The sequence below is a fragment of the Rutilus rutilus genome, assembly GCF_951802725.1.
Source record: "Rutilus rutilus genome assembly, chromosome: 17".
Classification (NCBI taxonomy): Eukaryota; Metazoa; Chordata; class Actinopteri; order Cypriniformes; family Leuciscidae; genus Rutilus; species Rutilus rutilus.
In genome coordinates this window covers 14,385,919-14,401,160 of record NC_140230.1, presented here as the reverse complement: position 1 = coordinate 14,401,160, position 15,242 = coordinate 14,385,919, and the positions used below count along the sequence as shown (strand labels likewise).

At 37.4% G+C, this 15,242-nt stretch overlaps 1 protein-coding gene across 2 annotated transcripts in view; it reads right to left on the bottom strand.

The window, feature by feature from the left end:
* The window catches only part of hdac9b (histone deacetylase 9b), a 63,267-nt gene that overhangs the window by 20,868 nt on the left and 27,157 nt on the right, over positions 1 to 15,242 (bottom strand). Inside the window, exon 1 of one of the 2 annotated variants that reach the window (XM_084386101.1) lies at positions 5,796 to 6,414. The exons of the other annotated variant lie outside the window; for it this stretch is intronic. Within the exon in view, the coding sequence (XP_084242227.1) occupies positions 5,796 to 5,907 (112 nt within the window). The 5' untranslated portion in view covers positions 5,908 to 6,414. Of the gene's footprint in view, positions 1 to 5,795; positions 6,415 to 15,242 lie in introns of those variants that run through there. 2 annotated transcript variants of the gene reach the window in all.

Sequence of the window (15,242 nt, the reverse complement as noted above, 5' to 3'; positions counted from 1 at the left end):
CATTCTTGTAATACTTTTTTAGAAATAAATCTTAGGGGGGAAATTAAATTCCACTGCTAAATGAGATAAATTAATTAATAAATGTCAAACAATTCTTGCAAAAGGTGATTGGACTTTTTACACTGTAAAAAAAGTTGCTGACTTAAATTTTTAAGTACAATCAACTTGGATGTTTAAGTCAACTTAGATTACATTAAACTGACTTAAAAAATGAGTTGAATCTTGTGTAACTGTATAATAAAAAGTATAAGTAAACTTATTTTGATTAGTTAAAGCAATGTAAAAACAAATGTTGTCATAACTTATTGATATAATTTTTGTGTATGTTGCTTTCTTGAGGAAGCACAAACACTATGCAATAATACATCTTAATTATGCATTAAACAGCAATCGTAAACAAAACAAAAATGCGGTAAACATATTTTACTGTTTTTTTATTTTTTTATTACTGACAAAACACAAAATGTGTATCTAATCACATTGTCATTTGAACAACCAGCCAGTTACTACACTGGGTTACACTTTATCGCAAGGAAACGTTGATACAGTGTACAAGTACTAAGTAATATTAATTAATTACATGTATAGGCCTACTTGCTTTAGGATTGAGGTTAGGGTTAAGGTTTGGTTTAGGGTTAGTTGCATGTAATTATCCATAATTTGCTGTTATTATTACTATAGTAAAAATAGTAAAAAAAGTGTTTTGATTCACTAATAAGAACAGACTCATGATTCTCATTTGTTTGGGAATCATACTTCACCGTTTGCACTGAATATTACTGAGGGTACATTTGCAGGGTAACAACGTTTTTCCTTTGCGTTTTTCGCGTACAGGCGACAACGTTGTCAAAACAATCCCCGTTCACACGACTAAAAACACTGTAGGCCTATTATGCTGCCAGGCCAGTATTTGGCAATGTCACTTTATAAAGAAACACTACGCGCCAATAGACTGAAAATTTTCATGCACTGTTCAGGAAACTTCAGCTGTGTTGTAGTACAGTATCGCCATATTCATTTTTATTATTTACCATTATACCATTTAGCGAACCGAATATTAACCGTTTCTGTCATTGGATTAGGTAGTCTATATTGATTGAATCCACTGTGCTTTCATCATTTATTGTTAAATAAACTTAGTAATTGAAGCAACAGGTTGGATGCCATAGAACCGCAATGACGTGCATGTTTTTCATTCTATTTTAATTGCCAGCATGGCACTTGTTGAGAGTACAGTGGGAAGCGGTCCATTATTGCATCACCTGACATCATCACTAAATCAATGTTATGAGACAAAACATGCTCACACCTTGTGTTTTGGCCATGAGCCTTCGCGAGAACATTATGTGCAATGAAGCCAAGAAGAGCTGTTGATGTATTAACGCCAGTTGAGCTGAAAAGAGAGTCGCAAACCAGCAGTAACTGGGCTAAATATAACTGCATTTCTGAGCACACTCTTAATATAGGGAATGTGTGAAAGACTGTCAAACGTGTTGAGCCATCTGGTAATTTTAACTCGGGCAAAAATAAAAGCAACCTGTCAAATTTATATAAGCTATTGGGCGGCCCGCTCCCACCCTTAACCCCCCACATTTCAAGCACCTTAGCTTTCATGAACTGTCTTCTTTAGTTGTGGTTTTACTTCTGAATTCTCAACTGAACGGTATGACATGAGAGGAGAATTGTGGTGCAGATGTGGCACTGAATCAGTAAACACAAGTTTGAAGACCGTAAGCACCCTGTTTTATTTTTAGCAGGAAGGGATGACAAGCATCCTGGCCTGTGTCCAAACGGTTCCCTTTCCCCCAGAGGGCCAGACTCAAGGGATATGGTGACACATCTGCTGTACTACATTTCCCATAATCCCTTGAGCAATGCATTTCTCATAGACTCATGTTTCTCATTACTGTTGATTACAGAGATAATCAAAGCGTCGAGTTTGTAGTGCCGCATCCAGCTACAAAAGCAAACCACCCACACACCGTTAAGTGAAAAGGTACTAAATTAGACTCTTAATGAACCGTCTATACATGACACTTTTTATTGGGAGAAATGTGTCACACTATGATTTGTTACCTTTTAATTTTAAAGGAAATATACTTAAGTTTAATTTAGCTTGACAGAGTCAGTGGTAATGTTGTATAACTAAATTAAATTACATGGTTCATGACATTTAAAAAAATAATAATGCATAAATAAGCTCATATTTTAGTATGCTTCAAATGCTGCATATGTTAACCTTTCTTGTAGTGAGACTTGCATACCCTGCGCATCGTTTATGTACCGCTAACAAGCTGCAAAATAATCAGGTGCCCTATAAATTAGCACAGTTAAATGGAAATCTATTTCTTAACCTCTGTTCTCATAACAGTTTTTTTTATGTTTGGGGGGGGATATGGTATGTTTCTTAGCAAAAACAGGGTGATGCTTTTTTGGCTGTATATGCTGCGGTGACTGAGTGCTCATTACGGCTGATGTTATTCTGAGCTGCAGGCGTGTCTAAAGCAGGAAACGCTGCTGTATTTTTAAGTAGAAGCTTATTCCTCACAGCAAAAACAGGACAGGGGGAATCCAGATCATTCCATTCAGCAAAAAAAGATGTTTTCGGGTATATTTTTGGATGCATTATAAAATATGGGGGGATGAAAAAATTTATCAGAAAAATATACTGGTAAAATATGAGCGTATAAAATATAAATGACTTTTCCTGGTGTATTTAAAAATAGCCTTCCCCCGACATACATTGTATACTTTATTTAGAAATTTGAGGGTTTAAATAAAATATGTTTCAACAAAACATATTTTCATTACATATACATACATACATACACACACACACACACACAAATGTTGAGTTTCCATGTTTTATGGGGAAATTCAGACTTTTTTTTTTTTACAGTACAAACTGTATATCCCCTAACTCTAGTTCTAAACACAATCTTCAAAGAAATCTGTCTGCATTTCTACATTTTCTAAAAAAGAAAAACTAAATTCACTGATTTATGAGTTGTTTTCTCTTCATGGGGACCAAAAAATGTCCCAACAAGACACACACACAACTATATTTTCCTAGAAACCTAGAAACTCTTCAAAATTTGGAAAACCAATCATTGCAATAATCTAAATCTCAAAACCATAAAAAGGCACATAGCACATAAAGCTCACGTTTAAGAAATGTGATCACATCCATAACATTACGCATCAGTGAGAGAGTCATTCCACTCATAACAGCCCAACAAAATGTTTAATTTTCTACTGTATAGTTCTCCATAGACCGCATGATCACATTACTTGCTTATCACTGTCATTAGCATGATCCAAAACATCATTTTTTAAAGTAAAATAACCTGGGGTCATAGAGTGAAAGGCTACAGAAAAAAACAACAAGATGATGCATGAACCGCCTTTTATTTTATTCAGAAGTATATTAAAAACCACAAGGATGGCAAACTGCACAAATTGTCACTAATTATCACCAACATTAAGGGACTTCTTGCTCTGTGAGCATAAAATTGCTGCAAGTGTATTAGAATAGATTTACGAGTTCTTTACACTTGAGACACTGTGTTTTGTTTTTGCTGAAACAGACAAGTCAAATAAACTGCAAAATATTTTCCTCCAACGCTGGCTGACAGAAGATGATTTTCAACCTGTTCATTCAATATATTTTGTTGATTCAACCCGATTTGTAGCCCTCTAAAGTGTTTGCTTTAATCCACATAATCAGAATGACTATAACATTTGTTCGAAGTCTAGCTTCAATGGTTTAAAACTGACAGTGAGCGCACATTAGCATTACAATAAACATCTTCCGACAGCCGCATAGCTCCCATAGATTTCTGCCTCGACTCTGATCACATATTTTCAAATAGCTGTTTCCTTGAGCTTGGTTAGTGTTACAGAATAAATCCTTTAGTCTGCACTCTTAAGAAATACTTAACTTGACCTATTTGCCTCAGTTACCAAAGCACAGTTCATCTGATCGTTGATCACACAGTGAAAAGATCACAATGTTATGAGAACTACTTCAGATAGCCTACTCTACACTCTTTGAATTTTGCAGATATGCTATTTGCATCGAGCAGAACGACAGAAATGAAACACAAAAAGAAGAAACGGTCTTTTTTTATAACAAGTGGACCCTCGTTGACAATAATTTAAACCCCACTGCTTATCACATGACGGTGACAAAACTCTCTGTTAATAACTGTTCCACTGTACGGTTATATTAAGAGTAGGCTATGTGGAGATGGTATGATGGCGAAGTGCCACGGTGGCTAATCTTAGCACGCTAATGCTATAAGCTGAAAATAACATACTAATAATAGCTGACCCATAGAGCGTGCAACAGGCCTGCCTGCCTCACTCGGGTGGCTGTTGTTTAACCACATACTTCTGTATAATGCCTCGCATGCCTGTAAAGGGCTTTCACTGGACAGATGAGCATTAATTGAATTGTTCGGTATCAGAGTTTTGATGGGTGGAACGGGACGCCCTACTGACCTGGTTGGTTGGATTTAGCCTCCTAACAGGTTGCTCCGCTGAGGCTTATTGAAGACGACAGCTCAGTCTTTCTCGTCTTTGTGCACAGTACACGAAAATGAGGTTTTGAATAAAACCCTTAAAAAAAACGGTTCAACGTGGCTCTATATAGAACTCTCGGTTTCTTGACTCATTTTGTAAAAAGAAAGTTTCTATATAAGGAGAAATGTCTGTGTATTACTTTCATGTTGAATGGGTTATTTACATTTTTTTTTCTAGTGATAAAGTATGTTTCATTCATGATATTTAATTAAAATGAAAAATTTATTAAAACAAAATTTATTAATTAAAACTAAATCCATAAAGTGATGGGAACCCCTAAAAGGTTCTATCAATGAAGTGCCTGACAGAACCCTTTAAGGTTCTAGAACCTTTTTTTTTCTAACAGTGTATATTTAGAACGGCGGGATTGCATTATGCTACGCTTGTGCTGATTAAAAAATTCAGTGAAATTTCAGCTATGTTGCAACAAAGCTGAAATCTAGACATAACTCCTGCGGTTCTGCAATGATACGTGCAAGAGAGAAAAATCAGAGGTGAAGCAATGCCCTCCACCCTTCTTTCAGGAACTAAAATGACTCCATCTGTCTTCTTAATATACAATACATGCACTTCCTCCCCACCCCCAATTCACCCCAACTTTCATATCATGGATTTCCCAGAACACCACATTCTGAACCGGTCAGAGGTTGTGAGAGCAGCTTTCTGGCAGCAACCGCAAGTCAGAAACAACAGCAAAGAGCAAAAATGAGTCACGCTCAAATTTTAGACAATAAAGCAAACACACACTCGCTCAGTGATGTCAGACCCGAGCTCTCAGCAAACAGTGTCAGGTCAGAAATAGAATGGGCTGATTGTCTTTGGCAAATGCAAAAAGTAACGTGCCTTTCATGTTGACAGCGTATTTCTCTCAGGAAGTTTCCTCTCTCCTGAATTAAAGGCTAAAGTCGCATAACATCCTGTACGCGTTCTGTTTTCATGCCCATTATAACCTACCCTTTCTGCCGAAATGACGTCTGACAGGATAATTACACATACCTCAAGCCGCCTCCCTGTTAGTTTAGTGATTTAAGGTTAAACCAACTAATACACATCCACAGAACGGTACTCTCCTGAAAACTTTCCCCTCAGAGATCATTGCAACATCAAAAACACAATCTTACAGTACTCAGAATCTTGCAAACCCAGCAGAATAAAACTCTCTTGATGATGCTGTCACAAGTTTAGGATGTGAAATACTGACAGAGATTTACCTGAGTTGTTGACGTTGTGCATATCAGCGTTGTGAGGGGTCAGAGGCAGCCGGTGTTTCCCGATGCCGTCTGCAGAGAAACAAGAGTCGGCCTCGTAAATGGTCTGGAGCATTAGTACTTCAGTTAGCAGCACATCGTCTGCCAACTTGTCCCTTCCTCTCTCGGTCTCTCTCTGTGTGTTTGTCTCTCTGTCTCTCTTTCTCTCTCTCTCTCTCTCTCAAGAGACCAGGAACATTCGCCCCTGCCTCCTCCTCCTCCTCCTCCTCTTAAGCGACACCCGAAGAGTGACAGAGCTCTCCCTCACTAACGCTAAAAAGCTTCACTCCTCCTCTGCTCTGCTCATCTCCTCTCTTCGATCCTTCTCCAGTCGACACCTAAGTGGGCTCTGAGAATCAGCAGGAGAGTCTCTCACACTCTCTGCGCTCTGCCTTCCTCTTGTCCCGACAAAACTGCTTGTTATTTTCTCTCCGATGTGTCAGATTCACTGTTTTCGGTCCTCCCTCCCTCTCAAACAGTTTTTTTTTTTTTTTTGTCCTCCAAGGTGGCTCTCCGCTTTTTCAGAGTTGCAGCTCCTGATTCAATCTCTCTCCCTCTCGTTTTCCGTCAAGTTGCTTGCTGCAGAGAGGAGGAGGCTGATTTGCATGTGAATCAACAAGAGCATGGCCCACAGGTGACAGAAATAGAACAATGGCCGGCTCGGGCTATAAATAGGTCAGGCGCGGTGCGGGGATTGGAGCAGCATTGATGCGTTTAAAAATACCACACCAAACACAGCTGTGGCCCTCATCTACAGCCAGAAGGCATGTCTCTGTGTCTATCTCTCTTTCTGTTTTAGTATGCTGTCATTCTTTATCTCTTTTCTCATTTTCTTTCTCGCTCCATCTCTCTTCTATTATCATGCTTCTGGCCTCCATAAAAAGACACACAACCAGTTTTTTCCTGCAGATATAAATATAACCTCCCTGCATTTTGCTTGACATGTTGCCGCTGCTCTGAGCCGCAGCGCTGACACTCTCGCGGGGTTTCTGTGCTTAGCACACAGAGAAAAAAAAAAGCAAAATTTCTATGGTTGAGAACAATATACAGTAGGCTACATGCATTTCAGATCTTGCAATCAATGCCATGCTCGGTGTATTGTATTGATTAAAATATGAATGTGCACGTTGCATAAGGAACTGCAAAGGCTCAACATGCCAATAAATATCCACTCTATTTATAACACAGCTTATTTTATAGTCTGATACTAGTGGTTTTCAAACTGTTCTGGACCCGCTTACAGGGTTCCCTTCCTAAAATATACAGGCAGCTGTATATTTTCATGTATAAGATTTGTGAAAACAGATGTTAAATAATTGATATTAAATATGAAATAATATTTTTAAATATATTTAATAAAAAAAATTTATATCATAATTGTTAACATGTTAACTTTGACAGCCATGAATATATATATATATATATATATATATATATATATATATATATATATATATATATATTAGGGGTGTAACGATTTTCGAACCGAACCGAAAAACCGCGATACACCACCCACGATAGGAATCGCGATACTCTCATGGCGTACCGAACACGCCCGCCCCGCCCCCTGCTGTCCCGGCTCATTGGACCTCATGTCCTATGTGTACAACGAATACAGCGTTGTTGCCTAAGTTAACCACCATTAACCACATTTAATCGCAATAAGCTCAGTGAAATTTGTTACTTTCGATAATAAGCAAGGTGTAATCTTTCAAATTCTGTCTATTTGATCACGAAATTCAAACATTAAATGTCGTTTTGGCGCTCTTTGATGTGGCGTGACAGATCACTGTAGCCTACGGCTCCTCATTTAAAGCGGCAGCGCGGGGCGCGAGTAAACGCGATTCTCTTCCTCAGTTACAGAATAAATATGAATGGACACCTGAAGGTATGTTGAAAGATACAGTATACTTACTGAAAGACATCATAACTCGTGTAATCGCTCAGTCAGTGTTTCAACAGCGGAAATACGTCAGTAAAACGCTTAGTTTTTCACATAGCTTTATTTAACAGTTAACGTTACCTCAGGCAAGTCATTCAGTGTCCACAGCTTGTTGGTTTGCTAAGGAAATGAACTCTTTCACTAAATAAATGCACTATATTAGCCTATATATTATATTTTACTTAACCTGTTAATGACATCTTGATTATTTAATGTATGTTTAAAATATCTGTCATGAAAATGACAGCAACTGTGTAAATGATTATATTCAATAATAAATTAGAGTAAAAACATATGTTAATGTAAAAACTGCCTTATGTGCAGTTTACATGTTTTCATACAATTTGTTACTTGAGTGTTGATTATTATTATATCTAAAAATAAATAGCAACTGAATTTAGGCTAAAAGTCTAGGCTCTGTTGTTAAGCTTTAATGTTATAGTAATGTGCAAGTAAGGGCTCCTATATAGTTTACAGCATTAGCAGATGATTTTTTTTATCCTTGTGACACAATTTGTTAATTAAAGCACTGTAAAAAAAAAAAAAAAAAAAAAACCCACTCCACCTAAATGAACCTAGATGAACCGAACCGAACCGAGACGTCAAAACCGCGGGACGTACCGAACTGTCAGTTTTGTGTATCGTTACACCCCTAATATATATATATATATAACATTTATTTATTTATTATTTGTAATTTAAAAATTATATTTAGATGGTTTTGCATTCTCTTCTAAAATGTTCCCCGAGAAACTTTATGTTCGCTCACAAAATTGTTGTGCTCCCCAGGAAACTTTGCCTTTTGTGAGAACAATATTTTAGCGAACAAACGCAAAAGATTTGCAAGCGAATGCTGTGTTTCTCTGCGAAATGAGAATGCAAAAGTTTTGCGAACAAACGCAAAAGCATTGAAGGATTTTTCTACCCATCTCATATTTTTCATCACCTTCCCCTTAGAGGCTTCGTAGAACCTTTTGACTTCCACAAAGTTCTTTAAAAACACATCAACGCACTGACCTGAAGACCCATTAATGAAACGCCAAGAACTTTATTAACCACTAAAGAACCATATAGCAACTCAAGAATACAGCCAAAAATGGATCTTGATAAGTGAGGGTTTCTTGAACCTGAGGTTCTGCACTAAAGAACTTTTATTTTTAACAGTGTACTATGTGATATTTCATTGCCAACTACTTTCATTGCCAAGTACAGTTCTCAGGAGAACACATTCTTTCCTAGCTTGTGTAAACACTAACGCATGTCTAAGCTGAACTTGTTTAGCTTGTGTTTGTGTGTGTGGTCATTTGTGGAGCAGGTAGGGTGTATATTGAGGCCAGTGTTGCTCTACAGGAGGGATTTCCCAGCTGGCCAAATGTGTTTAAGATGAATTAGTAGCTCAGAGCACACAGGGGGAGCCATCTGTGTGACAGTCAAACTTTATTTAAAACTCTCACTCCAATCCCTTCTGTTGTCACACTGCTCTGAACTCTAATCCATATTTTGCTTTATTGTAATAACTTTTCCTGATTCCTTTTTCTAGACAAAACTGATTCTCCTGACATTAACAAATCAGAAAATCCAGTTTTGCATATTTCCAAAATGGACTTTGATGTTATTTAATGAAACACAAGGATGTGCCTCCTTGATGGGGGGGGGTATGTCACAGGGGATGTGTGTTCTTTGTTTGTTTGTGTGATTTTGCACTAGTTTAGAACAGTTTTCTTGTGTTTTCAGTTAGTTACCTTGGCTATTCAATGTTTGATTATCGTTTGTACAAACAGCACCCCACATTGACAGAAAAACACAGAATTGTTGACATTTTTGCACATTTATTTAAAAAGAAAAACTGAAATATCACATGGTCCTAAGTATTCAGACCCTTTGCTCAGTATTTAGTAGAAGCACCCTTTTGATCTAATACAGCCATGAGTCTTTTTGGGAAAGATGCAACAAGTTTTTCACACCTGGATTTGGGTATCCTCTGCCATTCCTCCTTGCAGATCCTCTCCAGTTCTGTCAGGTTGGATGGTAAACATTGATGGACAGCCATTTTCAGGTCTCTCCAGAGATGCTCAATTGGGTTTAAGTCAGGGCTCTGGCTGGGCCATTCAAGAACAGTCACGTAGTTGTTGTGAAGCCACTCCTTTGTTATTTTAGCTGTGTGCTTAGGGTCATTGTCTTGTTGGAAGGTGAACCTTCGGCCCAGTCTGAGGTCCAGAGCACTCTGGAGAAGGTTTTCGTCCAGGATATCCCTGTACTTGGCCGCATTCATCTTTCCCTCGATTGCAACCAGTCCCTGCAGCTGAAAAACACCCCCACAGCATGATGCTGCCACCACCATGCTTCACTGTTGAGACTGTATTGGACAGGTGATGAGCAGTGCCTGGTTTTCTCCACACATACCGCTTAGAATTAAGGCCAAAAAGTTCTATCTTGGTCTCATCAGACCAGAGAATCTTATTTATCACCATTTTGGAGTCCTTCAGGTGTGCTTTCATGTGTCTTGCACTGAGGAGGGGCTTCCGTTGGGCCACTCTGCCATAAAGCCCCGACTGGTGGATGGCTGCAGTGATGATTGACTTACTACAACTTTCTCCCATCTCCCGACTGCATCTCTGGAGCTCAGCCACAGTGATCTTTGGGTTCTTCTTTACCTCTCTCACCAAGGCTCTTCTCCCCTGATAGCTCAGTTTGGCCGGATGGCCAGCTCTAGGAAGGGTTCTGGTCGTCCCAAACGTCTTCCATTTAAGGATTATGGAGGCCACTGTGCTCTTAGGAATCTTAAGTGCAGCAGAATTGTTTTTGTAACCTTGGCCAGATCTTTGCCTTGCCACAATTCTGTCTCTGAGCTCTTCAGGCAGTTCCTTTGACCTCATGATTCTCATTTGCTCTGACATGCACTGTGAGCTGTAAGGTCTTATATAGACAGGTGTGTGGCTTTCCTAATCAAGTCCAATCAGTATAATCAAACACAGCTGGACCTAAAAATGAAGGTGTAGAACCATCTCAAGGATGATCAGAAGAAATGGACAGCACCTGAGTTAAATATATGAGTGTCACAGTAAAGGTTCTGAATACTTAAGACCATGTGATATTTCAGTTTTTCTTTTTTAATAAATGTGCAAAAATGTCAACAATTCTGTGTTTTTCTGTCAATGTGGGGTGCTGTGTGTACAATAATGAGGAAAAAAAAAGAACTTAAATGATTTTAGCAAATGGCTGCAATATAACAAAGAGTGAAAAATTTAAGGGGGTCTGAATACTTTCCGTACCCACTGTATGTACTATATGTAGGCCCACCAAATAACCCCTTTCCCAGTCTGAAGCTTAAAAGCATCTGGTCACCCAAACGCTAAGTGCTAATCATGCTAAAAGCAGTGATGACCGTCTCATAACACTGAGCATTTAAAGAGGTGGGTTTCACTTCCTCAAGCATAATGGCTAATGATTTTTTTAGGATGAGCTCAAGGGGAGATTGAAACAAGCATGCTTGGAAAGGGTTACTGATATTAGTAAATATTATAGCAAGAGTTTAAGTACCTGTAACTCAAGTAATTAATGGCATAAGCATGCATCTATAAATAGCGCATAAAATAGCAGTCTGGCGTCCTTATGAACTCACTGAGCTAGTCAGTTAATGGCACTTTCTACTGCAGGCATACACATTTAATCAACTGCACTATACAGGAAGGTTAATATCCAAGACAACCAATTAATTAATCTGTGCTTTGACTTTGGGTATCGAGAACTGGTTCCACTTTAAAACCAGTTCTAAATTTCCAATGGATTTGATAAAACACTTGCATTTTGATTCTGCTTATCGTTTCCTATGTGTACATTTTAATGTAATTTTAACCCTCAGGTTGTGTTTAAAACCCTATAACACTTTTGATGTTCCCGGTCAAAAATGACCGGCCTATAAAAAATAGCTTATAAATCACTTGTTATGCTATATTATAACCCAATATTGGATTCAATCTTTTTGTTAACTTGTTTTCTTTCAATTAGGACTGGTTTTATATTTCTATTTGTATCTGATTAATCGTAGGCCTCATTTATCTGAGAGTAGGAATCTCATTTTTTGAGTAAAAAAGCATTATTTTTGAATATTTTTAGAAATATTAAATAAAATATGAAAAAAATCGGCACTGTTGATTTACATTTACATTTAGTCATTTAGCAGACGTTTTTATCCAAAGCGACTTACAAATTAGGACTAAATTAAGCGAGTCATCATGAAGAGGCAAAAACAACAACAACGCAAGAAGTGCTCAAAATACGAAGTTCAGGCATTATTATTTAGAGTAGCATAAGCACGATAAGTGAGGTTTTAAAGGGAAAGGTTTCTTTTTTTTTTTTTATCATACTAGCCTACTTTAATTTTTCACAAAGAAGTTTGTTTTGAAAAACTTTTATTTTGTACAAAATGGCACATAGTCACACTTGTGGTGTTCCCGGTCTAAAATGACCGGCCTACAAAAATAGCTTATAAATCACTTGTTATTCTATATTATCACCCAATATTGGATTCAATCTTTTTGTCAACTTGTTCTCTTTCAATTAGGACTAGTTTTATATTTCTATTTGCATCTGATTAATAGTAGGCCTCAATATATCTGAGAGTAGGCATCTAATTTTTTTAGTTTAAAAAAAGCATTATTTATCAATAGCTTTCACAATATTAAATAAAATATGAAGAAAAATTGCTCTGTTTATCACACTAGTGCGTTTTAATGTTTAATCAGGGTGTTTGTTTTGAAATGCTTTTATTTTGTACAAAATGGCACATAGTCACACTTGTTGTGTTCCCGGTCAAAAATGACCGGCCTACAAAAAATAGCTAATAAATCACTTGTTATGCTATATTATAACCCAATATTGGATTCAATCTTTTTGTCAACTTGTTCTCTTTCAATTAGGACTGGTTTTATATTTCTATTTGCATCTGATTAATCGTAGGCCTCATTTATCTGAGAGTAGGCATCTCATTTCGGTCAAAAATTGTCAGCCATTGAAAGTGAATGGGAGAGACTGAAAATAAGAGAAACATTTTGTTTTCAGGAGCATGTTCATTATGTTCATGTACACATATGTACATGTGTGCTTGCAAACATCAAGCCCTTGGACCTGTGCATGTGTGGATACATGCATACACACATTATCCAAACACACACACACACACATGTTAAAACAGACAAACTATTTTGAGTATTACACACATTCTTTTTCACAGAGAGAAACTTGATCCTACCCTGAACTGCATCTAATATCCATTCATCCATCTGACATTCTCTCTCTCTCTCACACACACACACACACACACACACACACACACACACACACACACACACACACATGTGCGCAAACTGGATTTAGTCTGCAATGACCCTGTTTCGAAAGAATCTTTCTTTCTTGTTCTTTGTTTCATCACAGTTTTCAAACAAAATATTATGATATTTTGTTTTGGGACTAAAATGTACAATATAGATGTTATAGCACAGACACATATAGATGCTTCACAGTGCCTTGCTTGCCATTTATTTTGTTGCAGCACAATGGCGAAGAAGCTCTGTGTGCATGATGTTCTTCATCAGATCATTGATCAAGATTCAAGTGAGGAGGAGGCGATGCAGGATGGATCTCAGAAGAAAAACTACCTTGCCTCATAGGCGTGGGTGAAGACCAGGACAAAGTAACATCTTTCGACCAGAATGTAACCGTAACATCAAGTGGGCCCTCATCATCAGAAGACTGCTGCTCATCAGTTGTTTCAAGGTCTGTAGCATGTGGTGCCTTCCTCTTCTGATACATCTTCTAATTCTCCTTCACTGCAAGATCCATCCTGCATCGCCTCCTCCTCACTTGAATCTTGATCAATGATCTGATGAAGAACATCATGCACACAGAGCTTCTTTGCCATTGTGCTGCTACAAAATAAATGCCAAGCAAGGCACAGTGAAGCATTTATATGTGTCTGTGCTATAACATCTATATTTGTACATTTTAGTCCCAAAACAAAATGTCATAATATTTTGTCTGAAAACTGTGATGAAACAAAGAACATGAAAGAAAGATTCTTTTGAAACGGTCATTGCGGACTAAATCCAGTTTGCGCATACGTGTGTGTGTGTGTGTGTGTGTGTGTGTGTATGAATGTCAGATGGATGAATGGATATTAGATGCAGTTCAGGGTAGGATCAAGTTTCTCTCTGTGAAAAAGAATGTGTGTAATATTCAAAATAGTTTGTGTGTTTTAACGTGTGTGTGCGTGTTTGGGTAGCGTGTGTATGCATGTATCCACACATGCATAGGTCCAAGGGCTCGATGTTTGCAAGCACACATGCCCATAATGAACATGCTCCTGGAAAAACATTTTTTAGTTCTCTTCCCTTCACTTTCAACGGCCGGCCATTTTTGACCGGGTACACCACAAGGATAACTTTGTGCCATGTTGTACAAAATAAAAGTTTTTCAAAACAAACTTCCCTGTGAAACATTAAAGTAGACTAGTGTGATCAACAGTGCAAATTTTTTTATATATATATATTTTATTTAATATTTACAAAATTATTCATAAATTATGCTTTTTTTACTCAAAAAATTTGTCAAGTTGACAAAAATATTGAGTGATAATATAATATAATGAGATATTTTTGGCTATTTTTTGTAGGCCGGTCATATTTGACTGGGAACATAACAACTGTAACAAGGTGACAAAACCTCCCCTAAAAAAGTACGAAAATTGTCAAAAAACATTTGAGAAGTAGTTATACCCTTTGTAAACAAAGTCACTAAGTTTCAGTCCAATGGGATAACATTAACTAGTATTTTCAGGAAAAATAAAATCTTCTCCAGGTCAAAATGACCCGAACACAACCTGATGGCATTCAAGTGCAAGAAGAAGCAAAATAACTCATCTATAGTCTCATTGGAGGTTATGTGCAACAAACTTCAATATTCTATAAAACAGTTTGCATCGCTTCTGGTTTAGGTATGTGTTTTGATAAATACCAAAAATACCATTTCACTTAAGATACTTTCAGAAGAGCTACCAAAGATGAGCATAATCGATGTCCATCGCATATGCAGATTGATATCTGAAAGTGTTTTTATTTTATTTTTCTTCTTCTCACTAACATTTAGATATTTAAATAGGATAAAGCACCAACAATAAAAAGAATTGGCTAGGTTAGCGGATCGCTAGTCCGGTTATCTACGTCCATAGATATCACCGTCAGTTTGCACTTCTGTTAACACTTTATCCAACAAGTGGATGCAATGAGACCTATTTTCCTGTTTGTTCATGTGACATTCGGCGTAAAGGCGATTCGCTATTTTTGTTCATGGTATTCAGCTGCAAAAGAAAGTTTTGCAAAATGATACAGAATACATATGTTTGATATCTAAATGTTTGATTTCATTTTATTAAATTTTTTTACCTTATTGAGATCAAAACAGAGAATAGATAC